This window comes from Mugil cephalus, chromosome 2 (genome assembly GCF_022458985.1).
Source record: "Mugil cephalus isolate CIBA_MC_2020 chromosome 2, CIBA_Mcephalus_1.1, whole genome shotgun sequence".
Lineage (NCBI taxonomy): Eukaryota > Metazoa > Chordata > Actinopteri > Mugiliformes > Mugilidae > Mugil > Mugil cephalus.
Window position 1 is genome coordinate 30,528,218 of NC_061771.1, and position 26,980 is coordinate 30,555,197.

A 26,980-nucleotide genomic window follows, 5' to 3' on the forward strand; every position below is an offset into this window, starting at 1 on the left:
CGATCAACAATTCCAAAAATCTCATAATGTACGACAATTTGACCCCTCCCCCCCGATTTAATATTAGCAAACACAGTGTTGTTAGTTTGTCTAAAGGTAAAACTATCATTATAAGCTATATTATACATGTTTTATGGAAACAGATGGTTCTGATCGAGTATCTACGATAATTTTCCTCAAAATCCAATAATTTGTCATTAACCATCTGGCAAGACTGATCGTGCGACTGTGTCACTGTGAAGCATGGTGAAGATGGAAAGGTCCAAAAATTAAGACCTTCAGACCAAACAAAAGATGTTGTGTCGGATGTTTGGGTTTTTATTTTTGGTTTTAAAAAAATCTGACATTAATGTCATTAATTAGATTAATATACTGATATATTATCTTCAAACACACTTCACCCTCGCCACACGCACAAAAAAACTCCATATAAATATGAACCCTGTATAATATGAGGGTCAGCACACAATAGTACCCGCCACAGGAAACAACAATTTCTTCTTATTTCTTAATATTTTATCAATTCCCTGTCAAACAACTGACATCAAATTCAGTTGTTATCATTTTGTTTTATTTCCTTCTGTGGTCTTTTTTAACCTGCCCACACGATTTCACATCAACTATTCACCGCATGGTGACTTGCCTGATAGGATCAGAACCCCGGCTTCTAAATTTCATACATGGTCTTTACCACCATCTAGTGGCCTAATGGAGGCAGTACAGTTAATAAATAATAAATAAACATAATAAATAAAGACGACAACGCAGACGTCTCGTAGTGAAGACCAAAGGACGCAGTCTGGCTCACTCTGTGACAACTCCACCCAAACTCTAGGTGGCGCCGAGTTTTCTTTTTCTTTACCAGTCAGTTTAATTTTTGTTTCCACTTCCTGCTTCACTTTAAACAACGGTGGCTGAAACTTTTTCATCTGTATCTGCAAAGCTCCTCAGTTAAACTCACAGATTCCTTATTGATTCAAAACAATCGATTTGAAAATTGTGGAGATGGAGAAGAAGCCGTAAATACTAAAGAGGAAGCACGCGACTACTCTTGTTCTCTACGTCACTTAGTTACATTTCTGGGGAGGTGGACCTCAGCTTTATGCAACTGCCTATTAGCTTAGCATCTAGCATATCTTGGCGTAAACACAATCCTATGGAGGAAATGTCAATGTTTTTATGGAATCTATAATGTGCAGAATGATAGAATTTGATGAAGTCCAGGCTGAATAAAATTGTGTGTCTATCTATTTCGTAGAATATGTGAGTTTTGCGGTATTTCTGTGAACTCTCTGTCCAGGTCTAGTCAAGGAGTCGCTGCATGAGAGTTCAGTGGCATCTTCAAAATGAAAACACGTGCGTGTACTGACCCGAGGAGAGTCCTGGTCTGAGGGGAGTCCGTTCTGATTGATGGCGCTGGAACAGACAGAAACTAAAGTCACTTCTAACTCTCTCATTTCATCAGTTTCCGTCTCGTCTGGAGTTCTCACCTCTGCTGCTGCTCGGCCTCCTCCTGAACCACGGCGGGTTCTGGAGAAGGCGGCTTCCTCCTCCTCTCCTCCTCCTCCTGTAGCCTCCTCACCTCCAGCAGCTCCAGCTGGAAAACAAATGTGAAGAAAAACAGGTGTGAAGATGATAATCATCACCATCATCATCGTGGTCGTCGTCACCCCTCCCTCCCCGCTCACCGTGGTCAGCCTCTCTAGGGCCGAGAACCGTTCCTCCCAGGTGGCGGCCGACTTCTCGAAGGCCTCGTGGCGTTTGATGAGCTTCTCCACCTCGTCCACGCTCTGTCCCATCTCCCGACTGGACAGGTAGGGCTCCTGGCCCAGCAGCCAGGCCTCGGCCACGCCGGCGTCCCGGGAGAACTGGTGCACCTCCAGGACTGAGGGGGAGGAGGAGGGGTCAGAGAATGCCACATACAACACTAAGGCCACGTTTACAGGAACATGATTTTGGGGTGAAACCACATATTTGATCTCATTATTGAGATCAAACACCACGGAGATCCAGTGCGGTGCCAGAACACTTTAAGACCTGGATATTGACACTTGTTAGGTGGCTAGGGCACCTGACAAGGGTCAAGAAATAACAAATATAACAAACATGAAGTAGTTCTTACTGAGCCGGAGCCACTCCCATCGATCCTCCCACTTGTCAATCATCTCCTTCCTCTTGTCCGTCAGCTGCAGCAGCTTCTCTTTGATCTAGAAACGGGAAACAAATTTAGACTCAGCTGAACTTGACGTAAATCTTCCTCAAACCGGACTCTCTGCTCACTTCCTCGGAGGCGTAGTGTTTCCGGGCCAGCAGGGCTTTCCCCAGCTCGATGCAGGCCGTGAAGCTGTCGTTGCGGGCGTCGATCTCGGCCTTGATGCCCTGGTGGTTGTTCATCAGCAGCTCCACAGAGGAGACGTCCCTGAACACAACCAACCACAAGAAACCAGGTCAGCCCGGGAGACGCCAACCAACCAGTCAGACCCGCTCTGCTCAGTGGAGGGGGTGGGGGCACCTACCTGGGATTCTCCTGGGCCTCGATGAGCCGGATCACGTCGTCCATCCACAGCATCAGGTCTCGGACCATGCTGAAGAACCTGAACTTGTCCCCAGTGTCCAGGAGGCGGAGTCTGCGTCCGTCGCAGGCTTCCAGGAGGCTCCTCCAGGCCTCCAGCACCTCGCTCTCTCTGCGCTGGATGTCGTCCGCTTTGTCTCCGGCGTACGCCGACTGCAGGCGCACAGCGTCCTCCTGCAGCTGCCTCACCTGCCCCCGAACACGACAGAAGGTTCATTTAGGTAAGATGAGGTAATCCTTTAATTTATCCTACTGATCAAAGACTGTTTCACCATCACTGGACACTTTCTACTATCTGTAGTATCATCTGTAAATATAAAACCAACGTGTACCACAGCTCTTACATACCACACTATTTATGATACATGTATACACTTCTGGTTGGATGCTAAACTGAATTTCGTTGCTCTCTATCTGAACATGTGGTACTCTAATCTAATCTAATCTAATCTAATCTAATCTAATCTAATCTAATCTAATCTAATCTAGTCTAATGTAACTGACCTGTGTTCCCAGGGCCTGGATGTCGTGTTCGAAGGTGGTGTGCATCCTCTGCAACGTCTCCACCGTATTCTGGTCACGGCCGATCTCCTCTGGCAGTTTCTTCTGCTTGTCCACGATGCGTCCCAGGATCTCCTTGGCGTCGTGGTAGAACTTGTGGAGCTCGAAGGAGGCGGCGAGGATCTGCGTCCGGGTGTCGATGAGCTCCAGGAGGTCGGCCCAGGCCTCGTTCAGCCCGTCCTTCCACTCCGCCACCGTGGCCGCGTCGCCGTGGCCCGTGTTGATCAGCTCGTCCGCCAGCCGGTTCACGGCGTCCACGCGCTCCTGCCCGATGTTCCCAGTGTCCCGGGCAAATTCACGGAAACGCTCCTGCAGCATCTGAGCAGCAGCGAAAGGTCAGAGGTCAGTACACAGTGAAACATAGAATAAAACCCTTAAGACTGACTGAATATAATCACTAGTCTCCATCTCTATGCAGATGACACTCTATAAAACGTCTGGAAACGTTTTATTAGCGTCTCTAATCATCACTAGCATCAATGCCAACGTACAGTCACATGTTCGTAGTCCTGTCCCAGCTCATGCGACCCAGCCACCACCTCCCTCTCAGCGATCCACTGCTCCAGGTCGTCGACTTCTCGGTTGAGCTGGAAGAGGCGGAGCCTCTCGTCCAGTTTGCCCCGCCTCTCCTCTGACAGGTCCTTGAGGCCGGCGTAGAGCTTGTCCACCTGAGACTGACGCATGCTGATCCGCTCGCTGAGACAAAATGAAATATGGTTATATGTAATATCCAACATTCCTGCTCTTATGTTGTACAGATGGATCAAGATTTATTTGTTTAAGCTTATTTAAGTTCTGAGATTTTGAGAAAAGAGAGAAAGGTGAATCAAATTCCTTGTATGGGTACAGATACTTGGCCAATGAAGCTGAGTCTGATTTAAAGTAATATTTAACTCTCATGTCCTGATGAGGACAAAAGTGTCCTTTTCAATTAAATTTTTTCGATCAAACTTTTTAGGGTGATTTTGAAGAGGACACTTTTGTCCCCTAATGATAACAATGTAACAAGTTTAAAACGAGGTATGAGGGTTCATTAATGGTTGATGCTGAGATGTGTGTGTACCTCTCTGGGTGTCCATCGGCCACCAGTCCTCTGCTGGTCTTGGACAGCTGGTGGACGGCCTCGGCATAGTCCTCCACCGCCTGCTCCACGATCTGATGCTTCTTCAGCATGGTGACGGCGCTCTGCTCGTCCTGATCAAACAATCACTTTATTTATTCCAGACTCTTTACTGGAGTTCAGTTTTATTGTGATGGACCCGTCCCCTCACCTTGGCCTTCTCCTCAGACATCATGTACAGCTCCTGCTCGCTCATCCAGGCCTCGGCCTCCGCCGCGTCAAAGTAGTACTGCTGGGCCTTGTGGGCCTCCTCCAGCCGGCCGCTCCGACGCTCCGCCTCCTCCATCAGCTGCCTCCACAGCTGCTGCAGGTCTTCCAGGCGCTGGCGGATCACGTCGGCGTTGGAGGACGTATCCTGCAGGAGGCTCTGGCTGCGCTCCAGGATGTCGTCGATGCGAGGCTGGTGGCCCTGGATCTCCTTCTGCAGCGTCTGGTTTACACCCACAGGAGAAAGGTTAAGAACCGAGCCGCTCAGGTCTAACGGTGGAAAACAGAACAAGGACCCACCTGGTTCTTCTTCATGAGCAGCTGGACGGTCTGCAGGTTGTGTCCGTGGTCGGTGGACGTGGCCACAGCCATCCTCTCCTGAACCCACAGCTGCAACAAAGACCCACAGTGAAGATTAATGCTAACCATCGCCGTACTGTAGGGGGCGACTCCATCAGGGCTGTACATACGATCTCATCCTCCACGTCCCGGTTGAACTGGTGTACTTCTCTGGATGCCACCAGGAAGTTCCTGCGGCGACGCAGCGGCTCCAGCAGCTCCTGGAACTTCTTTTCCACCACTTGCCTCCTCCCGTCCACCTCTTCCGTGTCCTTCACCTCCTGACCTAGTGCCTTCACCTGGCTCTGCAGCTCCACCACCTCCCTCTGACGCACCTCCACCTGGTTCTCCAGCATCTGCAGAGGAGACGAGTCAGAGTCACACCACTGCCCCCCCACTACCTGCCCCACTAGAGGGGTCGTATCCAATCAGAGGATCCTCCCGCCCTGATGCTGTACCTGCTGCTTCTTGAGCAGGATGTTCACGGACGTCAGGTCTTTGCCGTAGTCGTCCGACTGGATCTGGCCCTCGAGGCCGCCCAGCCACTTGTCGAGGTCAGCGCAGCTCTGCGTGAACAGCTCGGCCTTGTTGGCGTCGAACAGACACTGAGCTTTGGTCTGCGTGGTCGACTCCAGCTCCTCCCACATCACGTGGAGCGCCGACAGCTTCTCCTTCACCACCGCCTCCGTTTCTGGTTTCTCTGCTACCAGCAGCATGCCGTCCTGAGTCGGAGAGGGGGGCAAAGGTCATGATGCCGCTGATAATTGTTTTTCTAATATGCACCAATTACTAACACTAACTGCGCTGAGCAGAACTAAGAGATAACAGAAAGCTAGCTTAAAGAGTTTATTGTCATGTGCACAGTGTAGAAACATGTTTCCGTCCACCCCAATGTCTGACAATATAAAGTCTTAGAAATAGAGTATATAAAAAATATAAAAAGATACACATAATACAAGATAAATAACTAGTGCAAAATATCAATTAGCCTGCTATGCTAACATGAGTTAGCTGGCTAGCACATTTTAGCTCACCAATCATTTACATTCTGTATTCTGCTAGTATCATTCATATTTTATAAGAAATCATCCACAGCAAACGCTTAAGCTAATGGGCTAGCTAACCTAATGTTACGTCCTATTTAATATAAATGACTTGAGCACAAGCTAAAGCTTACAGCTGATATTTAAAATCAAATTTCATGAATATTCATAAATAATATTACATTGACACTTACAGATAACTCAAGAAGAAACAATACTAAAAGTAGTTGCTTGCCATCTCGTTAGCACAAGCTAAAGCTAACAACAGCTTAGTTCAGGAGTAGATTCATCATTTAGTGTTATACGGAGCATTCGGGTAATTTGAAGTTATATTTCATCGTACATAATATGTTAACACACTACTTTTTAGCAAGGGAGCTAACAACATCGGGCTAATGTAACTCTATATTTAAAACTATAAACTGTATAAAGGCCAGATGATGCACTTTAGTTTCAATTGTCCACACAGCAGGGGGCGCTGCTGCACAGAGGGGGTTTAAGTGATGCTAACATTAGCGTTCTGGTCGAGAGGAGTCCGTACCTTCTGGATCTTGTCCAGCCACTCTTTGTTAGACTGCAGCTCGGCCATGAAGGCCTGGTGCTTCAGCCACTTGCTGTGCAGGTTCCTGGCCTCGTCGTAGGTCATGTCCTGGGCTGTTAGCATCTTCTCGTTGATCCATAGTGAAAGCTGCACACAAACACAGAACAGGAGCTCACATCTAAAGGGGAGCAGACCCACGGACAGCCCCCTGGTCGCTATCTGTACTTCCTGTCTCAAGTGTTTCAACTTCAGAGGACATCAGCTGAAGTCTGACTTTGAAATGTGTGACACTGACCTCCTGGCAGTCCTGGAGGAACTTCTGCAGGTCTCGGTTGTCTTTCAGCTTCATCAGCAGCTCCACCGCTGCCTCCCTGTTCTTCTTATGCCTGCAACCAGAGCACCATGACGTGAGCTTGAGCAACCCCTAGAATTCTCCTAAATTTCCACAAACAATATCTGCAAAGGTTCTCAGTCATCCAGTTCATGGAATATCCAAAAGGCTTTTAAAAATGTCAACTGGATTTGAGAAGACATTTCATCTGAGTAGATTCTTCAGTTTTCAGTCAAAAAAACAAAATGCATGGAGGTGCAGAAAAAAGGTTCCCTTCTGTTTAGGGATCAAAGTTTAACTTATAGAAAGGGATTTTCCTATTTAAACCCCAACTTTTAAGAGGGTAATATTAGAAAAGGCTTTATTAGTACATGACTATTTAAACCTCAAACTCCCCTCCAGTCCCTTAGAACTGAAGAGGCCTTCTTTTTGGATATTCCACCAATAGTGTGATGAAGATCAGAAGCTCCGCCCACCTCTCATCGATGGAGGCGACCCTCTCCTGGATGCGTTCAGCGTTGATGTTTCCGTCGCTGGCCAACCGCCTTCCCGCCTCCACCACACCGTTGATCTTGTCCTCATTGGCGTCCATCGTGGTCATGAAGTCCTCCTGTTTCTTAATGGCGGCTTCTGCGCCCTCCAGAGTGGTGGGCATCTCAGTGTGAGCCAGGACATACTCCTGCAAGGACAAGACCAATAAGGTAAGGGTCAACCCTCAGATCTGATTTTAAAATAGCTGTGTTGTTATTGTCCTCTTCATAAAACGCCATGTAGTGTAGTGCTTATTGTTTTTTTTTATATTTCCACTACTTTAGCCAGGAGCTTCTTATCACAGGCTAAACAGTGTTTTGCTTACTATCTCAGTAGCACAAGCTAAAGCTAACAGCTGATATTTAAACTAAATTTCATGAATATTCGTAAACATAATATTACATTGTCACTTACAGATAATTCAAGGAGAACCAATATATAGTAACAAAACTTTTAAAACAGTTGTGTTGTTATTGTCCTGTTCAAAAACACCATAGAAATAGCACACGTTAACATTTATTTCTATACCAAAAGTTTGATTAATTTCTGACTTTTAACCCTTTGTATGCCGGTGTTTCAATTTCTTGGGGTTAAAAAAAAAAAAACAACAAAAGAAATTTAAATATTTTCAATAATCTCAATGAAAATTATTAGAGCCTTGGATTTGCCAATGATTAGTAGAAACATTGTTTTTTTTTGTAGTGTCAGATTTTCATTGTTACCATTAAGCCAACCAATCACTAACATGTCCAATAATCCCCCCAAGAAAAATACACTTTGTACTCAGATCATTGAAAATATTTAAATTTTTGTGTTGTTTTTTTTTTTTAAATGAAAAATTTGTGATGTCATCACAAACATTGGGATATAAAAGGTTACAATTTTGAAATGAATCAAACTTTTGGTATTTATGATAAGAGGTGAAATAGATGAAAAGACTTACACAAAGTGCTATTTTTAGAGGAAACAAAGTGTAAAAATTGAGTATTACGAGATTTCAATTTGAAATATTAAAGATTTGCTGAAAAATTCAAACGAATGTGATGGCAAAAAACATAACTATGAGGGATCTGATGAGACTAGGCCCTGGATGCCAGAGGTCAGGTGGTTCTTCTGTCCCTACCTGGTTGTTGAGGAAGGCCTCGGCCTGCTTGGTGTCCCTGAGGAACAGCTGGTAAGCGTGGGACTGCGACAGCAGGTTCTGCCGGTTCTCCCACATCTTGTGGAGCTCGTTCCAGCCGGTGTCGAGCGCCTGCAGCCTCTGCCTCAGGAACATGTACTGGGCGTCCGTCTGGCCTTGCGTCACCATCTCGCCCATGTCCCGCATCTTCTGATAATCCTCCTCATAGTTCTGGATCTCATTCTTGATGCCTTCGTGTTGGGCCATCAGCTTCTCCGCCTCGGCCAACGTGTTGGGCATGTCCTCGGAGGCGATGGCGGTCTGCGTGCGGGACAGCCAGGACTGGAAGTCGTCCAGCTCTCGCAGGAACTGCTGCAGCTTCCTGGCCTCGCCCAGAGACTCCTCGCGGTTCTTCAGAGTGTTCTTCATGTCCTCCCAGACGGCGGTGATCTCAGCGAGGCGGCCCGTGATGGCCTTGGCCTGATCGGGGTGTTCCTCGGCCAGACGCTCAGCCTCGCCGCGCAGGTCTCCTAGCTTGTCCTCGATGGCGGTCAGGTCCCGCTCCATGCCGGTGAGTTTGCGCTGTAGAGCCATGACACCGGTGAGGTCGTTGCCCAACTCCTGGGTGGACTCGATGACTTTGGTCTTCTCTTTGATCCAGGACTTGGTCTCGTTGCAGTCAAGGTGGTAGTTCTGGACACCAAGAGCTGAGTTCAGGGACTCCTTCTTCTGGTCCACGAGGTCACGGAACTGGCTCCACCTGGAGGAAGAGCAGATGATCATCATCATCATCATCATACATGTTTGCGATTTATTTCCTTTATTTTTTCCATCCACATATTGTATGTTGGAGGGACAGGCTTCAACCACCTAATTGTTATGCATTTAATTGCTGTTGCTAGTAGTATCTGTATCTGTAATCGACCTAGCAGAGCTCTACTCTACACCTCTGGGTCCATCGGAAAATTTCCATCAAATACTAGATGAAGTGTTTTAAACATTTAATGTTCTCAGTCTCAGGCAAAACCAAAAATATGTGGATCTGATTGTCGTAATTTCAGGTGTCCAAAAGAACCTCTTGATTACCTTCAATTTAAATTCCCTCTACACATGGGAATTAGTTACCAAATGTGCTATAGTACATATGTCTTCCCACACATCCTGTGATATGTCAGAATTAGTTTCCATTTCCCATCTCTAGGTGGTTATCATTTTAAAGTTTTAAGGCGATCAGAAATTCAAACTTTAAAATGATAATCATCTAGAGATGGGAAGTGTCCGTTTGAGTCTTTACCTGTTGTTGAGTTTGTCCTGCTGTGTCTTGATGTCCTTCTCGCTGGGGTGTCCACTGTGCATCAGCTGCCGGGCGATCTGGTTCACAACAGCAACGCGAGACGCCTGGTTGTTCATCTCCGGCTCCAGACTCTCAAACCTGCCAAGGACATGGTACACATGAGCACTGACTGATAGATCAGGAGATAACTTTGGTAACCAGCACTTGTTTCTCATAACAAAAGAACACGACACAATATGACACCAGACAAACAGCACGCAGACGTGTCAGACAATGGACAAAAAGGTCTCACGGCACCATTAAGAGCCGGACTGATTCAACATATTGACACACTGAGGGATAAAAGAGTTCCTCAGTTTGTTTTATCTAGTTTTGGGGAGTCTGTGTTTACTACTGAATGGCAGCTACTGTTACTCTTCAAATAAAATGAACACTATGTTGGGTCTGACAGAATATTTCCTGCCTGGGACAACATCCTCTTAGAATATGCACAGTTAAAGTTGGACTCAAGTGTTAAACCTACAATCTTTGAACAAATATTTAACAGTTTCTCCAGTCGAGCTTTAAACTGCGCTGAGAGACGACTGCATCACGGACTCCAACTCCACAGTGCATAACACTACAAGTACAACAGACTGAAAGAACAGTAACAAAATAGGTTCACTTGTACCATAAAACCTATTCATTAGTACACAGGATGGGATGTTACAATCCCTTGTGCCATGATCTGAGGCAAAACTCCTTTAGAAGTCCGGTCCAACTGGAGAACTGACCAGCAGACCAGCAGTCAGCTACTAACTAGCCTAGCCTAGCCTAGCCTAGCCAGCAGCAGTAGGTAATAGAGATGATGGGACCTGCGACTACACTTCAACCAAACATCTCTCCCTTCCACCAAGATCAGAAATAAGATACAACCAGACACCAGGTACCTAGCCTAGTCCACAGCAGCAGGTGATGAGAGGTGATTGGACATGCAACTACACTTCAACCAAACATCTCTCTCTCCCTTCTGCTAGGATCAGAAATAAAACACTAACAGACACCAGCTAATTAGCCTAGCCTAGCTTGGAAGTCCAACACTTAGTCTGCTAAGAAAATAAATGCGTTGTTGTATTTTACTAAAAATATGAGTTGAAAAATATGAATCAATTTGTGCACAGGGATATGAGTTTTCTGGAAGACATGTACTACAACCACCACCACCACCAGCAGCAGCAGCAGCAGCAGCAGCAGCAGCAGGAAGCCCGAACGCTGTGGTCCTACCTGTGCTGTATGACTTCCAGGTCTTCCAGTTTCTCCGGGATCTCCATGCTATTCAGCCACTGCTCCTTTTCGTCAATCCAAACTTCGCAGGCGTCGGCCTCACTGAACATCTTGTAGAGAGCCAGCGCATCCTGCAGCGCCTGCTTCCTCAGTTTGGTCAGCTCCGCCACCTCCTTGTAGCGCTCCTCGATGCCGGCCAGTCGACCCTGCACCTGCTCCGACTCCGCCGCCTCTTTGGGCAGGGCGGCGGCTTGCTCGAGGAGGGAGTCGATGACGGGTCTGTAGCTGGCCACCTCCGCCGCCGCGTCCTTGTGCTTCCTGACCAGCGCCTGGGTGGAGAACTCGTCGTGGCCCGTCTCTCCGCTGGAGACGATGCGCAGGGCATCCAGCGTCCAGGCGTCCACATCGTCTGCGTCGGCCTGGAACTGATGCAGGGCCAGTGCGTCCTCCAGCCTCCTCTTCCTCGCAACCGCCAGCTGCTCCAGTGCCGCCCACTGAGCCTGCAGGTCGTTGATGCGCTCCTGGATTTTCGTGGCGGCGAAGTGACCGGCTTCAACCATGGCCTGGCCCTCGGCGATGGTGTGCTGCAGGTGTCCGGCGCGACCGCTCATCTCGTCCTCCAGGGCGCGCTGCTGGCTGAGGAGGCGCAGCGTCCCCGTCAAGTCCTTGCCGTGCTCCACGGAGGAGAGGATCTGCTCCTTCTCACGGATCCAGCCCTCCTCCTCGGCCATCTCCCAGAAAAACTTCCAGAGGCGCCGAGACTCCTCCAGACGGGCGCGCCGTTCGGCGGCCAGTTGGGTCAGCTCCTGGTAGCAGAACTCCAGATGGGCCACCCGGTCCTGGATCACCTGAGGGTCGCAGGGTTTGTAGCCTGGACGGGAAAACGTGACCTTTAGCACATTTTTATGTTCCACCGAACAAATTTGGCACCAGGTTCAACAGAATGTCAGTAGGTCATACAGCAGCGTGTTACTTTACTAGATGATGCTTCGATTTTATCTTTTAGAAATTAGATTAGAATCAGAAAAACATTTATTTGTCTGGCAACGGGGGAAATTGCAGTTTGCACCATCATACATAGGAGGCAGAACAATAACAAGAGTAAAGAGTGGACTGTGTAAAAGACAAATAATAAGACAAACTAGAATAGAATAGAAGAGACAAGTATTGGCATATATAGAAAAAGTATTGAATTGCACAGATACTTGTGTTACTGTGTCAAAGCAATATCACTTGTGGATCATTAAAGTCTGTCTAAGTCTAAAAGATCTAAAAGGTTTTAAACCGGTAAAAACATCAAAGTGTATTTTATTCTATTTGCAAAGACATCAAACAAACCTCGGTGACAACGGCCATTTTGAGGAAAATATCAATATTCTTACAGATTCTATAATGTGATGATGTCCAGACTTGAAGTAAAATGTCCAAAGGCTGAAATGTGGGTATGTTGCCTCCTGTAGTGGAATCAGTTGTATTTTGTACATTCCAGATTCTCTTTCAAGACGTAAAACCCAACACGGAGGAACACTCTGGGTTCTTTGGTTTTGTCTAAATGTCCAAATGGAGAGTGGACCTGGTTCTTTGTGGTATTTCTATAAACTCTTCCAAGTCCAGGTTTAGTCAAAGGATTGATGGATGTGTTCAGTGGCATCTCTGTTTAAGATATCATTGCTATCATGGACTTTTTTTTACAAATCTAATCTAGAAGGCGTTTAAAATTTCATGATATAGTAGCAGCCATGATGTTACCGACACTGGGAGTCCATCCTCTGAAGTCTGACCTATGCATAGGGACCAGGGCGAATATTGACCTGAGAGTTGGAGCTATTCCTGATTTAATTTGGACGTTTTAGACGAGACTCACCTCCCAGCACCCTTGGACTGAGGATGGATACTCACCGCTGTCGTTGACGGAGTACTTCATGGTGTTGGTGGTGACTGCCTTCACTCTGTCGGACTGGATGGCGATGTCAGCCTCCACCAGGGCGTGTTTCTGCAGGAGGTCCTCCACACCCAACAGATGCTTTCCATAATCCTGAGACAGCAGCAACATCTGGAAACCAAAGAGTCAGAGGAACATCAGGAACACGTCTCTATATTTAATTTAATGAATGTGATCCAACATCTTCCAGGCATTAGCCTGTACCTTCATCTCGTCCATCCAGTCCATGATGTACAGCATCTCCTGGAAGACTCTCTGCAGGCCCAGGTTCATCTCCAGCCTCTGTCGACGGGCCTTCAGCAGCTCCAGCAGGTACTCCCACAGACGGATCACATTGTCCTTCCGGGCCGTGATGCGTTTGATGTCGTGATAGTGCTCCACCTCCAGCTCTTTGGCCACGGCCACCACGGCCTGGACTCGCTCCTCGTACGCTGCGATGTCGGTCTCGATCGCCTCATGCTTCTTGGTTGCTGCCTCCACGGCCTGGAGGTCGAAACCAAAGTTGTCCTATGGACGGGAGTCAGCAGAGAGATCGTGAAACCACAAATTTAACCTTTATGCCCTCCTCAAATTTAACGCTCTCTGGTCACATTCATGGCAAAAATGTACATGCATAAAGTGCCATAAAATCCTCATACTCATACAATATTTTTTTCTACTTTTTCTTTCATGAATCACTTAAACATCTTCAGACCTGCTCGAAACTACCAAAATTTCTGTTCAAAAAAAGTTCAAAAAAAAAAAAGACAAAAAATGAACTATTTTTCATAAAAAAAATAGTAGGATGATGGGGATTTGGTGGTGATTGGAGTCTTGGATATGTCACGGATTAGCAATAAAATTGATTTGATTGCATCATTATTTTGTATGTAGTGTAACATTTAAAAATTTGCAGCCTCTGAAAACCTTTGTGGCAAAAATGTGCAAAATACGGCCATAAAATACTCATACATCAATTTTTTTTTCAGCTTTTTTTCTATAAATCACTTAAACAACTTCAGACCTGCTTAGAAATACCAAAATGTCAATAATTTTCAGGATTTAAACCCTTTTAAATGTCAGTCCGAAAAGACCAAGTTTTAAATTTTTTTTTTACAAAAACTGAATTATTTTCCATAAAATAAACAGTAGGGTGATAGGGCTTTGGTGGTAATTAGTCTTGGATATGTCAAAGATTAGCATTAAAATTGATTTTGATTTTGTTTTTTATGTAGTGTCAGAAACTCCCTCTGGACTCCTTTGTGGCCAAAAATGCCCCATTGACTTCCATTATAACTACATTTTTTAATCTGTCTGCCAGTCCAGTATAAAACCATGTTAACATTTCATTTAGAAGAAAACTAGTGATGCTATATTGACATTTTGAGCAGGTCTGAAGCTGTTTAAATGATTTATGGGAAAAAAAGTAGAATGTTATGTTAATTTTATGTCAGTTTTTTTTGTGTGTACATTTTTTCCACCAGAGGGTCCAGAATGTGCAAAATGCATCACGAGAGTATTAATGACATGTGAGAGTAAAAGACACTGGATTTCAAAAATTTGCAGAAATTCCTGCAGAAATTCAAGCTGTAACAAAATCACCAAATAAAAAAAAAAGGAGGAGGGTTCTAAATGTTAAAGACGTTCAGCTGGTCTTCTGACCTGTGACACCAGCCTCTGGTTTTCGCTGAGCCACGTCTCCCTCATGGCCGCCTTGCGGTCAAAGCGTCTGGCCAGCTGTTCCAGCTTCTCCTGACGAATCAGCTCCGTCCTCAGAGCCAGCTCCCTCTCATGCTCCGCCTTCTCCAGCCGCTCCCAGGCCTGTGAGGACGAGAACGAGATCAGCGTCAACCTTCACCGCCGATCGTTGTTCCAGGACCAACACTCTACACGCTACATGAAACCTGGGAGGCTGGAGGTGACACCTGAACTACACATGAGTCAAAAAGCAGTTTGAGGGTTCAGACCTCGGTTTCAGAGCAGCTCTGACCTTGTTGATGTCTGAGATGAGTTTTCCTTCGCGGGGCATGTAGACCTTCTGGTTGTTGGCTCTCATCTTACTCTGGATGGTGAAGAGCAGGACCTCCAGATTCCCCTTCTCCGTAAACCTGGAGGACATGATGAGATGAAAAGATTTAGCAGGGTCCAAGGGACAGAGAATCAGAGATCTTGGAGGACGGTGAGAGGTCTGACTTTGGTGGTTTCTCCACGGTCCTGTAGGTGTTGAAGGCCTGAAGCTGCTGCTGGACCCCGGCCAGAGAGTTGGCGAACTTCCTGTTGTTGAGGATGATGATGGTCTGTTCGATCCACTCCAGCAGGTCTGAGGCCAGAGACTCGTACTTCTCAATCATCTTCTCCGTCTCAATGGCGTTGTCCAGCACCTGGACGAAAAAAGACAGAAGACACCGTGACACAAACAGTCCACCAGAACCCACGAGAACCACTTTGAGGTTCCTCTTTGGTCCCTGATCCATCTCAGACCTGGTTCTAAAGCTTTGAGTCGTTTTAACCCTCAGACCTGATTTTAAAATTGTTAAAGTTTTACCATTAAGGGACAAAAACGACCCTCAAGTAAAATCCACTTTACACTCAAATTTTTATTTTTTCAAACTAAAAACAACAAAAAGGAACATTTGAAAACAGACGGACTGGATGTTAGTCAGTTAGTTTAAGGAACAAGAGGTCACACCTGGATGAAGAAAACCTTCTTGAAGCTTTTTCTTTTCTGTCCTTAATGGTCAAGTCCAACAATAAACATAATGTAATTAACGTCAACATTACTCCGGGTTGTAATACGACGGATTTTCCAACATTATTCTAATGTTTTGGTTGCGTATCTCAGAATCATTAATTTTTTTTTTCCCATTAGATGATTGTTGGAGGTTCTTTATTTATTTATTTTATAAAAAAAATCAATGAGATTTGAGTTTGAAATGTCAAAAACTTAACTTAACTAAAAAAATAAACACCTTTGGCAAATACGATAGCTAGGGATGTAACTTCAAAACACGAGCTATGCAATGAACACATATTAAAAGATCATATATATCTAGATATATATAAAAACTATAAATTTCATTTTCTGTCGAACACGTTAAAGAGAATCTCTTGTTTTATATGTAGTGACGTACGACTACGCCCTCTGCTGTTTATAGAGGGCATCGCAATTAACTTTTTCGTCACACATTTGCAGAACTAAATTAAATTGGAAGAGGACATGAGGGTTAAAGACGATGAAGACGATGTGGTCTGAACGTCCTCCAGAATGAGGACGTCGTCTTTGTCTCACACTGACCTTCCCGATTCGCTTGCCCTCCACCTTCAGAGCCTTCATCTTGGAGAAGTAGTGGTAGTAGGTGACCACGTAGGTGATGACGGACTTCTCATCAGGATGGTCCACGCTGATGTCTGCAGGACGGACATGAGGACGGTTAGAGACATGTGGGCAGTTAAGAGACACGAGGACAGTAAAGAGACATGAGGACCGGTCAGGACCTTCTGGGTCCAGCAGCTTGGTGAGGCCCAGGTGCTGCTCGGCCATGTTGAAGGCCGTCTGCAGGTTGTAGTGAGCGTTGGACTTCTTCAGTTTGTCAAAGTCGATCAGATCAGGTCTGAAAAAGACAAAGACGACAAACTTTATCGACACAGTTCATGACGACGACAGAAAAGAGGAGGAGGAGGAATGAGGTGAGACCTGTGTTTGTGGATCAGGGCGTTGAAGGCCATGCCGTCCCTCCAACTGGTGGTGAAGTTGTGGATGTTGACGTTGGGATACCTGAAGAAGACAACAGGAAGTTAGAGACCAGAGACGATAAAATACCCCCACACACACATGACTAAGCCCATCGTTGTCCCTGTCCAAGCAAAAAACTGTCCACGTTCTGCCACTTAACATTTTATTTTTTAACCCTTCATGGGGCAAATGACCACATGTGGTAACTTCATGTCAGTGAGGTTTATTGTCATGTGGTTTTCATTCAGCCAATCAGAGAAGATCAAGGAAACGTCCTCAGGTCTAATGTTGACAAGTGTCTGAATTAGCGCTGATGTTCTGATGCTCTAAACACATGTTCACATTAGTTTAAGGACCAAGAACCAGATGTGGGAAATGAGTTAATCTGAATTTTCATTCTGAAAAATGTTACAAAAGTTAAAAAGTCATTATTTTATATATCTTTTCGTTGTTATCCTTTCTTCTGGTCGGATAAAAGAGCTAGAAAAATGAAGAAAAACCTGTATAAACAGTACAAGTCTGTTCTAACCCGCGGGTGTTTGTTCATTCATTTATTTATTTATCTTTGGCTGTTTTGAATATGCGTCTATATGTTTCTGTGTTTTATGTTTTATTGGTAGTAAATGAAATAGTTATATTCTGTGGCAACTTTTAATTCAGCAAAACATAATTTATATTTTAATTGTTTATGTTCCCAGCTATAATAGCATAATAATAATAATAATAATAATAATAATAATGATAATTGTCAAATTTTTTAACTTACTGATACAATATCAATAAAATTACCAATGTTACCAAAAAGTTTTAATATGGTTTAGTCGTTAGTTCTACAGGGCAACGCTATTGTTACACCGCGTGTTTCTTATTATTATTTTTATGCTCTTATCAGGCTAACGATAAATAGAAACATATATAACACTGTCATCTCTTTGTTCACCTCATTTATTTCATAGATTTACTTTCTCTTTTCGTCTGGTTTCTGTTTCTCTTTGACTCTCCTCTCCATTGTTTTGTTGTTTTGTTGTTTTTTTGTGTCTAGGTGGTAAAATGTGTCCAGCGTCTCACCCGGCTGTCTTCATCTGACACCACAGCAGCAGAGCGTCTTTGGCCGAGCGTTTCTCCTTGTTGTCCTCCGTCTCCACGCTGATGTCCTGGATCTGCAGCGACAGGGAAACAATCAACCATCGTTCACGCTCTCGAGACCTTCACAGCTTTTAACTGTTTATTTATTTATTTATTGACTATTTAAACATTTCATCTCCTTTTCTCTTTTAGCAGTTGTAGCATTTTATTGTGTTATTTATGTCATGTGATCACTTTCTTGTCTTGATTGTCTTTTAGCAATTTTATCATTTTTAGTTTGATTCTTTTCCACTTTGTTCTTTTATGTTTCATTTCTACTGATGGAATTTACTTTGTATGAAAAGAGCTAAAGAAATAAAGTGATTAACTGATTGACTCATTATTTGATTGGTTGAAAGTTTGATCGACTGTTTAATTGACTGTTTGGCCTGATCCTGGATCAGGTCCAGGTCCTGGTCCTGGATCAGGTCCTGGTCCTGGTCCTGGTCCAGGTCCAGGTCCAGGTCCTGGATCAGGTCCTGGATCAGGCCCTGGTCCTGGTCCTGGTCCAGGTCCAGGTCCAGGTCCAGGTCCAGGTCCTGGGTCAGGTCCATGTCCAGGTCCTGGATCAGGTCCTGGTCCTGGTCCTGGTCCTGGATCAGGCCCTGGTCCTGGTCCTGGATCAGGTCCATGTCCAGGTCCTGGATCAGGTCCTGGTCCTAGGTCAGGTCCATGTCCAGGTCCTGGATCAGGTCCATGTCCAGGTCCTGGATCAGGTCCAGGTCCAGGTCCTGGTCCTGGTCCAGGTCATGGTCCTGGTCCAGGTCCAGGTCCAGGTCCAGGTCCTGCTGCTGTACCTGGAAGCGGAGGATGATGGTCCAGATGAGGCCCAGGGTGAGGCGGTGGTTCCCGTCCACGATGTCGTGGGAGCCCATGTTCTCCAGGTGAACCCTCTGCTCCTTCAGGAACTGCAGAGCCTTGTCCACGTTCTCCAGACAGTGGATCCGCATGCGGCCCTTGGTGGGTTTGGGCTGGAAGGACAGACAGAGTCAGGGTCTGGGTCTGGGACATGTCCACCGAGGAGGAGGGGGGGGCACAGGAAGACACAGGAAACCAGCAACAATGAAGAGCCCAGGTTTAAAAACAGGAAGTGACGGTTAAACCTGCTTCACGCCTCAAAGAATTAAACATGTTAGCAGGTGTTAGCATTAGCCGCTGCTAACTGTTACTGGACTCTACTGCACATGCTCAGTAGAGGTTCCCTCTTTATATCTTTGTATGATCCTCTTCTTCTGTTAAAATCAGTCCAGTGTGTACTCTGAGTATTTACACGGTACTGTAACGTTTACGCTAGTATTCATATAGTACTCTAGTATGTACTCTGAGTATTTATAGGGTTCCCTGAGAATTTAGTGCGTTTTTCTAGAGTACTCTGGAGTTTACTGCAGTATTTAGTCTGTTGTTCATATCGTCCTCTGGTGTGTACTCTGGGTATTTATAGGGTACTGCAGTATTTCCTCTATAGTTTATATAGTCTTGTAGTGTGTAGTAGTGTGTAGTAGTGTGTAGTAGTGTGTAGTAGTTGTGTAGTTGTGTAGTAGTAGTGTAGTAGTGTGTAGTAGTGTGTAGTAGCGTGTAGTTGTGTAGTAGTGTGTAGTAGTAGTGTGTAGTTGTGTAGTAGTAGTGTAGTAGTGTGTAGTAGTGTATAGTTGTGTGTAGTAGTGTAGTAGTGTGTAGTAGTTGTGTAGTAGTGTGTAGTAGTGTGTATTTGGGTAGTAGTGTGTAGTAGTGTGTTGTAGTAGTGTGTAGTAGTGTGTAGTAGTAGTGTGTAGTTGTGTAGTTGTGTAGTAGTGTGTAGTTGTGTAGTAGTGTGTAGTAGTTGTGTAGTAGTGTGTAGTAGTGTGTAGTAGTTGTGTAGTAGTGTGTAGTAGTAGTGTGTAGTAGTTGTGTAGTAGTTTTGTAGTTGTGTAGTAGTAGTAGTGTGTAGTAGTAGTAGTAGTGTGTAGTTGTGTAGTTGTGTAGTAGTGTGTAGTTGTGTAGTAGTGTGTAGTAGTTGTGTAGTAGTGTGTAGTAGTGTGTAGTAGTTGTGTAGTAGTGTGTAGTAGTAGTGTGTAGTAGTTGTGTAGTAGTTTTGTAGTTGTGTAGTAGTAGTAGTGTGTAGTAGTAGTAGTAGTGTGTAGTTGTGTAGTAGTTGTGTAGTAGTTGTGTGTAGTAGTGTGTAGTAGTAGTTGTGTAGTAGTTGTGTAGTAGTGTGTAGTAGTAGTTGTGTAGTAGTTATGTAGTAGTTGTGTAGTAGTTGTGTGTAGTAGTGTGTAGTAGTAGTTGTGTAGTAGTTGTGTAGTAGTTGTGTGTAGTAGTTGTGTAGTTGTGTAGTAGTTGTGTAGTTGTGTAGTAGTTGTGTGTAGTTGTGTAGTAGTAGTTGTGTAGTAGTAGTTGTGTAGTAGTTGTGTGTAGTAGTTGTGTAGTAGTTGTGTGTAGTTGTGTGTAGTTGTGTAGTAGTAGTTGTGTAGTAGTTGTGTAGTAGTGTGTAGTAGTTGTGTAGTAGTTGTGTAGTAGTTGTGTGTAGTAGTTGTGTGTAGTAGTTGTGTAGTTGTGTAGTACCAGTCTCTCTCCGGACAGAACCTCCAGCAGTTTGATGAGCATGCGTCCGTCCCTCAGGTCCATGTACAGGTCCGTGATTCTGCAGGAGACTCTGGACAGGTGAGAGTTGACCCACTTGGTGAAGGTCTTCTTCTGCACCGCCTCCCTCTCATCTGACCACACACAAACACACCTCAGGTCAACAACCAGGAACAAATACACACTCACCTGTCAGTTACCGTGGATACGAACACGTCTGTGCTGCTGCCTCATATTATACTATTGTTATATAATGAAAATAAACAACTCACAAAAAAAACATCAATTATTCATGTCACTGATCTACACCGCCCACATTGTTGTTTGTGTGCATGTGTGTGTGCATGTGTGTGTCCATGTGTGTGTGTGTGCAGTGACATCACTTCCTCCTCCCAGGGCCACGCCCCCTGAGTGGCAAAAACATGGTGAAATGTGTCAGAAAAACCAGGAAAATGTGGATTATCAGATTAAATTAAGGACGACTGGACTCGACAATGATTCACACAAACTAACAAATGACAAATGGTCCATGAATATTGAGATGTGGCCAGAAATCAGTTGTCCTGATATTTATATGGACCTGATTTCATCACCATGAAACACTAGATTTATATTGGTATACAACACGGCTCCAACAGCTTTATACTAGAGTTCCTCCTTATTAGGAACAGTGGATTAGTTTCCTTTTGTTTTAGTTAAGTTCAGTTATAATAAATGAAGCTAAATTACTAAATTTACTGAGAGGTAACAAAAGGATGACGAGGAGGCACCACAAATACTCCGTTTATTGTCTTATCGTTTTATTTGTTGTTGGAGCTGCAGCAGATTCTGTCTACGCTAAAACAACAACATGGACCAACACTACCCGACATAAAACTTGTGAGCCTGTAAAAATTCACGTCCGACTGGTTTTCTGATCTGTTGGTTCAGTCAATAGAACAACAGCTCTTCACCACGTTTTTTTTGTTTTTTTTATTTATTTTTACAGTGTAGACGCTGTTAAAGCCTGTGATTCAAGCTAATGCTGCTAATCTCTATGTTCAGTCACTTTTTACCGCTCAGCGGCCGTAACCATGGAGACGTCCTCACGTACATCGTCTATTCATCCAGCCTGAGGCTGCGCTGGCTGAAACGTTTATATATATAAACTGATTTTTTTATATTTTCTGTATGTTCTGTGCCGTATTTTGTGCATTGATAGACTTGTAATAAGTGTCTGATCTGTGTCCAGGGCGCAGACAAACAGGAAATAAAATGTTAAAACTGCCCTAAGGGTTGGGTGGGTTCAGGCCAAGATGGCGGCAAACGGAGACGCCACGCTGAGCTTCAGAACTTCAGATCAAGCCAAACCCACCACCTCTTCCTCCTCCTCCTCTTCTTCTTCTTCTTCCCCTTCTTCTTACCTTGCAGCTGCTTGAATCGACCCTCCAGCAGGTTGTAGCTGGACGGAGCCGAGTCGACCGACACCCGCTCAGCCTCCATCACAGATATGAGGTTTATTTAATCAGAGATGACCGGGATCATCGCGTCCAGACGCTCGGCGCGACGCAGGAAAACACACAAAACTCCTTCAACCAAAGTCCATTCATCTACGGGGCGATTTCGGGAGGAGCAGGAGACAGACTTCCAAAACAACCAAGAGTAAAACAACAAAATTCCTCAGGGAGAAACCTCAGGATAAATCCAGACACACAGAGTTTCCATCTGACTCCCACAGAGGCAGAATCGCAGCTAATTCCCACCACAGAAGAAGAAGAAGAAGAAGAAGAGTAAAGTAGAAAAGCAAAGAAAAACGCCGTCGTGTTGTCAGGAGGAGGTGGAAGTCCAGAGGTCACCGTGAAAACAGGACGACGAGTGTGTGTGTTCATTTTTACAGCTTAATGATCACACACTCACACACACTCACACACACACACACACACACACACACACTGTGGCCACTTCAAACAGAGAAAAACACAATACACTGTAAAAAAAAGACAGAGCAGAGAATCCATGAATTCCAAGTTTCACTTGGAACATTTCAACGCCTCGCGAGTGCTTCACTGCCCGGCAGCGGTTTAATGTTTAATGGACGGGAAAAAAAGGTTTGAGTCGATCAGATAAAGAAAACTAACGTCACAGATAAGGTGATTGTAATGAGGAAGTAAAAGACGCATCAACAGAGAACAAAAAAATAAATAATAATTCAGAAAACTGACTTTAACCATAAAGCAGAACTTTTTTTACTATGAACAACTTAATACCTTAATAACACCTGGTCCATCGCTACATTTCCTACATATGCCAGTATCTTTTTGTTATTAGTCTGATTAAAAACTTTTTATTCCATTTTAATCTATCATTTATTATTCGTACACAACATTTTTTATTCTTGATATTTTTGCTGTTGTAAACTACAATTTCACCCACTGTGGAACAAATAAAAGTTTTAATCTTCATTTTTTACAGTGTGTGTTCGTGTGCGTGTGTGTGTGTGTGTGTGTGTGTGTCCGGTATGTGTGAGTGTGTGTGGGCATGTCAGCCAATGGCGATCAAGCAGAGTGATGTCATCAGGGTGTGTGTGTGTGTGTTTCCCTTCATTGTTCCTTGACATTCCTGACAGACAGGAAGTAAGAAACAAACATCCTGAACACACACACACACACACACACACACACACACACACACACACACACACAGGGGATTTGGGTTTCTATATTTTTGAGGACCACAGCTGACACACACTAACACACACTAACACACACCACATACACACTCTCTGTATCTACAGGAAATGAACACAGAAATGAAGAGGACACGGAGCCTTTCGAGGTCAACTACAGTTCCCAGGATGCATTTCACCAACAGCAGCCAATCACAGAGCTTCATGTTTGTCTCAGCCCACGTTGGTTCTAAAACCTAAACACCAAAACATTCTAATCAGCTGATGCTAGCGCCGCTAACAGCTAACAGCTGATGTGAGCTGTGTCCAAGCACTTTGAGTTTTATTGTTATTGTGCGAACAGTGTTATATAAATAAAGTTACATTCAACACAAATCACTCCACAACCAAAGACCAGCATCCAACCACAACCTCACAACCAACACATGAAACACATAACAGCAACACAACCGCTGTCATCAGACAGCAACTACTATCCAGGGCAGACGCTAACAGGGATGCTAATGACTAGCATCTCTACACATACATATGAACAGTAACTTAGTTAAGGTGGTCTTGTTAAGGTGGACTGGTTAAGGTGGTCTAGTTAAGGTGGATTGATTAAGATGGACAAGTTAAGGTGGACTAGTTAAGGTGGACTTGTTACGGTGGACTAGTTAAGGTGGTCTAGTTATGGTGGACTAGTTAAGGTGGTCTAGTTAAGGTGGATTGATTAAGATGAACAAGTTAAGGTGGACTTGTTACGGTGGACTAGTTAAGGTGGTCTAGTTATGGTGGACTAGTTAAGGTGGTCTGGTTAAGGTGGTCAAGTTAAGGTGGTCTAGTTATGGTGGACTACTTAAGGTGGTCTAGTTAAGGTGGATTGATTAAGATGGACAAGTTAAGGTGGACTAGTTAAGGTGGACTTGTTACGGTGGACTAGTTAAGGTGGTCTAGTTATGGTGGACTAGTTAAGGTGGTCTGGTTAAGGTGGTCTAGTTAAGGTGGTCTAGTTATGTGGACTACTTAAGGTGGTCTAGTTAAGGTGGATTGATTAAGATGGACAAGTTAAGGTGGGCTAGTTAAGGTGGACTTGTTACGGTGGACTAGTTAAGGTGGTCTGGTTAAGGTGGTTTAGTTAAGGTGGTCTGGTTAAGGTGGATTGATTATGGTGGACTAGTTAAGGTGGTCTGGTTAAGGTGGTCTGGTTAAGGTGGTCTAGTTATGGTGGTCTAGTTACGGTGGTCTAGTTATGGTGGACTAGTTAAGGTGGTCTGGTTAAGGTGATTTAGTTAAGGTGGTCTGGTTAAGGTGGTCTGGTTAAGGTGGATTGATTATGGTGGACAAGTTAAGGTGGTCTGGTTAAGGTGGACTAGTTAAGGTGGACTTGTTATGGTGGACTAGTTAAGGTGGTCTGGTTAAGGTGATTTAGTTAAGGTGGTCTGGTTAAGGTGGATTGATTATGGTGGACTAGTTAAGGTGGTCTGGTTAAGGTGGACTAGTTAAGGTGGTCTGGTTAAGGTGGTCTGGTCCTACCTGCCAGGGCTTTGATGCGGGAGCGTTCGAAGAGTCGAGCCGAGCTGTTCTCATTGTCCCAGTCGTCGTCCCAGCGGTTGTTGACTGTGTCGTTGCTGCTGTACTGCTGCTGCAGCTCCATGTGGTCGAACTCGGCGGCCACCGTCGTCATCATGACCTTTCACCTCTGACCTCGATGTCACCAGAGACTCGTCACCATCGGCAGCTTCGGCCGACACCTGCACAGACACAACGCTGAGAGTCACTATAGGCCCCTGGGTTCAGAGAGGCAATGAGATACACAACAAACAACACAATGAGTCGTCTGGAGGGAAAGGACGGCTCCTCCTGGTGGACGACTACAAAAATGACAACAAAAGCAACAACAGGAGCAGCAACAACAACAGAAAAAAACAACAGCAACAAAAACAACAACAGCAACCACAACAAAAACAGTAACAACAACAACAAGCGCGACAACAACAAAGGAGCAACAAAAACAATGGCAACAACAGCAACACAATACGGCAACAAAAACAACAAGAGCAACAACAACAAGACCACCAACAACAGCAACAACAACAAAAACAGTAACAACAACAACAAGAGGGATAACAACAAAAACAATGGCAACGACAGCAACAAAAACAATGGCAACAACAGCAACACAAAACAGCAACAAAAAAAACAAGAGCAACAACAACAAGACCAACAACAACAGCAACCACAACAAAAACAGTAACAACAACAACGGCAACAACAACAACAACAGCAAAAAAAAACAATGGCAAACAACAGCAACAAAAAACGGCAAAAAAAAACAACAACAGCAACAACATCAAAAACATGGCAACAAAGACAGAAGCAAAGACAACAACAGCGACCACAACAACAAGAGCAAAAAAAAAACTATGGTAAAAAAAACAACAGCAACAAAAAATGGAAACAACAGCAGCAAAAACAACAGAAACAAAAACAACAAGAGCAACCACAACAACAAGAACATCAAAAACAATAGCAACAGCAGCAACAACAAAAGCAACAACAACAGCAGCAACATTCCTGCGAGCCCTGATCTGTTTCACATGTCATTTATTTTCAGTCTAATACCAACTTATTCTCATCTGGTCCCTTTTTGTACATCTTTAAAATCTGTAAGTTTAAAAACTTAATTCTTTTTATCTCAGACCCACGAATCTGGTTAAATCGTCTGAATCCTGAGTGGACGCTGGTGGACATATACACATTACACCACTGTGCAAAAGTGTTTTCAAAAATGTAAATAATGAACGAAACCGGACAATGGAAAAATCTAAGTCACATCAATATTTGGTGTAACTACCCTTTGCTTTCAAACCAGCATCAATCCTTATAGGTTCACTTGAACAAAGTCAGGGATTTTGTAGGATCGTAGACGCAGTGGTCGACCAAGGAAACTTGAAAACACTTAATTTCCCTTAAATATCTGAAGACGTCCAGCAGAGACATCAGCTCAGAACTAGTATAAACCGGAGGGACCCAGGTTCAACCATCTACTGTCTGACCAGACGTGGTCTTCATGGAAGAGCTGCAACCAAAAATCCATCCCTCTGACATGGAAACGAGGCCAAGAGACTCAACTGTGCACAAAAATATATGAACTGGGCTCAGAAACATGGCAGCACGTGCTCTGGACTGAAATATTTCTCTGTGGCAGAAGGCAGTTTGTTCACAACAGTGAAGCATGGTGGAGGCTCCGTGAAAGTTTGTGTCGGGACTAATGGTCCTCAATGCTGAGAAATACCGGCACATAATTATCCATCATCAATACCATCAGAGAGGAGGATGATTGGACCCAAATATCTGCAGCAGGACAAAGAGTCCAAACATCCAGCCATTTCTCTTCTGTTCATTCACTGCATTTTGTTAACTGATAAAAATAATAAACTACTATTCCATTTTTTTTTTAAAGAATTCTCAGTTTACAGCATTTTTTCCACACCTGCCTAAACCTTCTGCACAGTGCTGTAAATATCAAGAGAGAGAGGAGACATATAATGCGTGTCTATATAATGAGTGTGTGAGTATATATGTGTGTAAATATTAAGTGTGTATATATACGCAGTGTGTTTGTGTGTGATGTTCTCTCCACTGGGTCGATGGTTGCCGTTAGCGAGCGTCTAATGGACGTCTCATCACTCTGCTGACGTCTGGACTCACTTCCTGTTAGAGCGTCCCACTCTCACATAAATAAATCATTCATAATCTAATTTACGAAGATATAAATATGTTCAGAGTGACGGCCACTAGAGGGAGTCTCTCACTGGGCCAGCAGCTGAGGATTGTGGGTAATGTTTAGTGGGGTGCTCCCATTGGCTGTCTGTGTCAGCTGACCACGGCTAATGGAGACAGGAAGTGAATCAGAGTTATTGAGCTGGATGTCCCCGGGGAGATGGCTAATGGAGACGCTAATGGAGATGCTAATGGAGCCGCTAACATCGATGCTAACGGAGACGACTTCCCCGAAACGATCAGACTGAGCAGCATCAGCAAAGAGCAGGGGTCAGAGGTCATCTTCATCT

At 44.5% G+C, this 26,980-nt stretch overlaps 1 protein-coding gene across 2 annotated transcripts in view; it reads right to left on the reverse strand.

Annotated features, from left to right (window-relative positions):
* The window catches only part of sptbn1 (spectrin, beta, non-erythrocytic 1), a 33,811-nt gene that overhangs the window by 3,174 nt on the left and 3,657 nt on the right, over positions 1–26,980 (reverse strand). Inside the window, exons 2-32 of one of the 2 annotated variants that reach the window (XM_047578360.1) lie at positions 24,441–24,658; positions 20,243–20,394; positions 18,499–18,672; positions 17,645–17,736; positions 16,538–16,618; positions 16,339–16,454; positions 16,139–16,251; positions 15,037–15,224; positions 14,834–14,951; positions 14,506–14,664; positions 13,069–13,371; positions 12,822–12,975; positions 10,923–11,793; positions 9,660–9,797; positions 8,369–9,125; positions 7,191–7,393; positions 6,679–6,769; positions 6,384–6,530; positions 5,258–5,521; positions 4,931–5,155; positions 4,761–4,850; positions 4,405–4,683; positions 4,197–4,327; positions 3,625–3,829; positions 3,077–3,451; positions 2,517–2,761; positions 2,281–2,419; positions 2,123–2,207; positions 1,689–1,885; positions 1,491–1,597; positions 1,371–1,416 (exon numbers count right to left, since the gene is read on the reverse strand). In XM_047578360.1, the coding sequence (XP_047434316.1) occupies positions 1,371–1,416; positions 1,491–1,597; positions 1,689–1,885; positions 2,123–2,207; positions 2,281–2,419; positions 2,517–2,761; positions 3,077–3,451; positions 3,625–3,829; positions 4,197–4,327; positions 4,405–4,683; positions 4,761–4,850; positions 4,931–5,155; positions 5,258–5,521; positions 6,384–6,530; positions 6,679–6,769; positions 7,191–7,393; positions 8,369–9,125; positions 9,660–9,797; positions 10,923–11,793; positions 12,822–12,975; positions 13,069–13,371; positions 14,506–14,664; positions 14,834–14,951; positions 15,037–15,224; positions 16,139–16,251; positions 16,339–16,454; positions 16,538–16,618; positions 17,645–17,736; positions 18,499–18,672; positions 20,243–20,394; positions 24,441–24,594 (6,399 nt within the window). In that variant the 5' untranslated portion in view covers positions 24,595–24,658. Of the gene's footprint in view, positions 1–1,370; positions 1,417–1,490; positions 1,598–1,688; positions 1,886–2,122; positions 2,208–2,280; positions 2,420–2,516; positions 2,762–3,076; positions 3,452–3,624; positions 3,830–4,196; positions 4,328–4,404; positions 4,684–4,760; positions 4,851–4,930; positions 5,156–5,257; positions 5,522–6,383; positions 6,531–6,678; positions 6,770–7,190; positions 7,394–8,368; positions 9,126–9,659; positions 9,798–10,922; positions 11,794–12,821; positions 12,976–13,068; positions 13,372–14,505; positions 14,665–14,833; positions 14,952–15,036; positions 15,225–16,138; positions 16,252–16,338; positions 16,455–16,537; positions 16,619–17,644; positions 17,737–18,498; positions 18,673–20,242; positions 20,395–21,663; positions 22,244–24,440; positions 24,659–26,980 lie in introns of those variants that run through there. The other variant, XM_047578361.1, reaches the window with a different exon arrangement.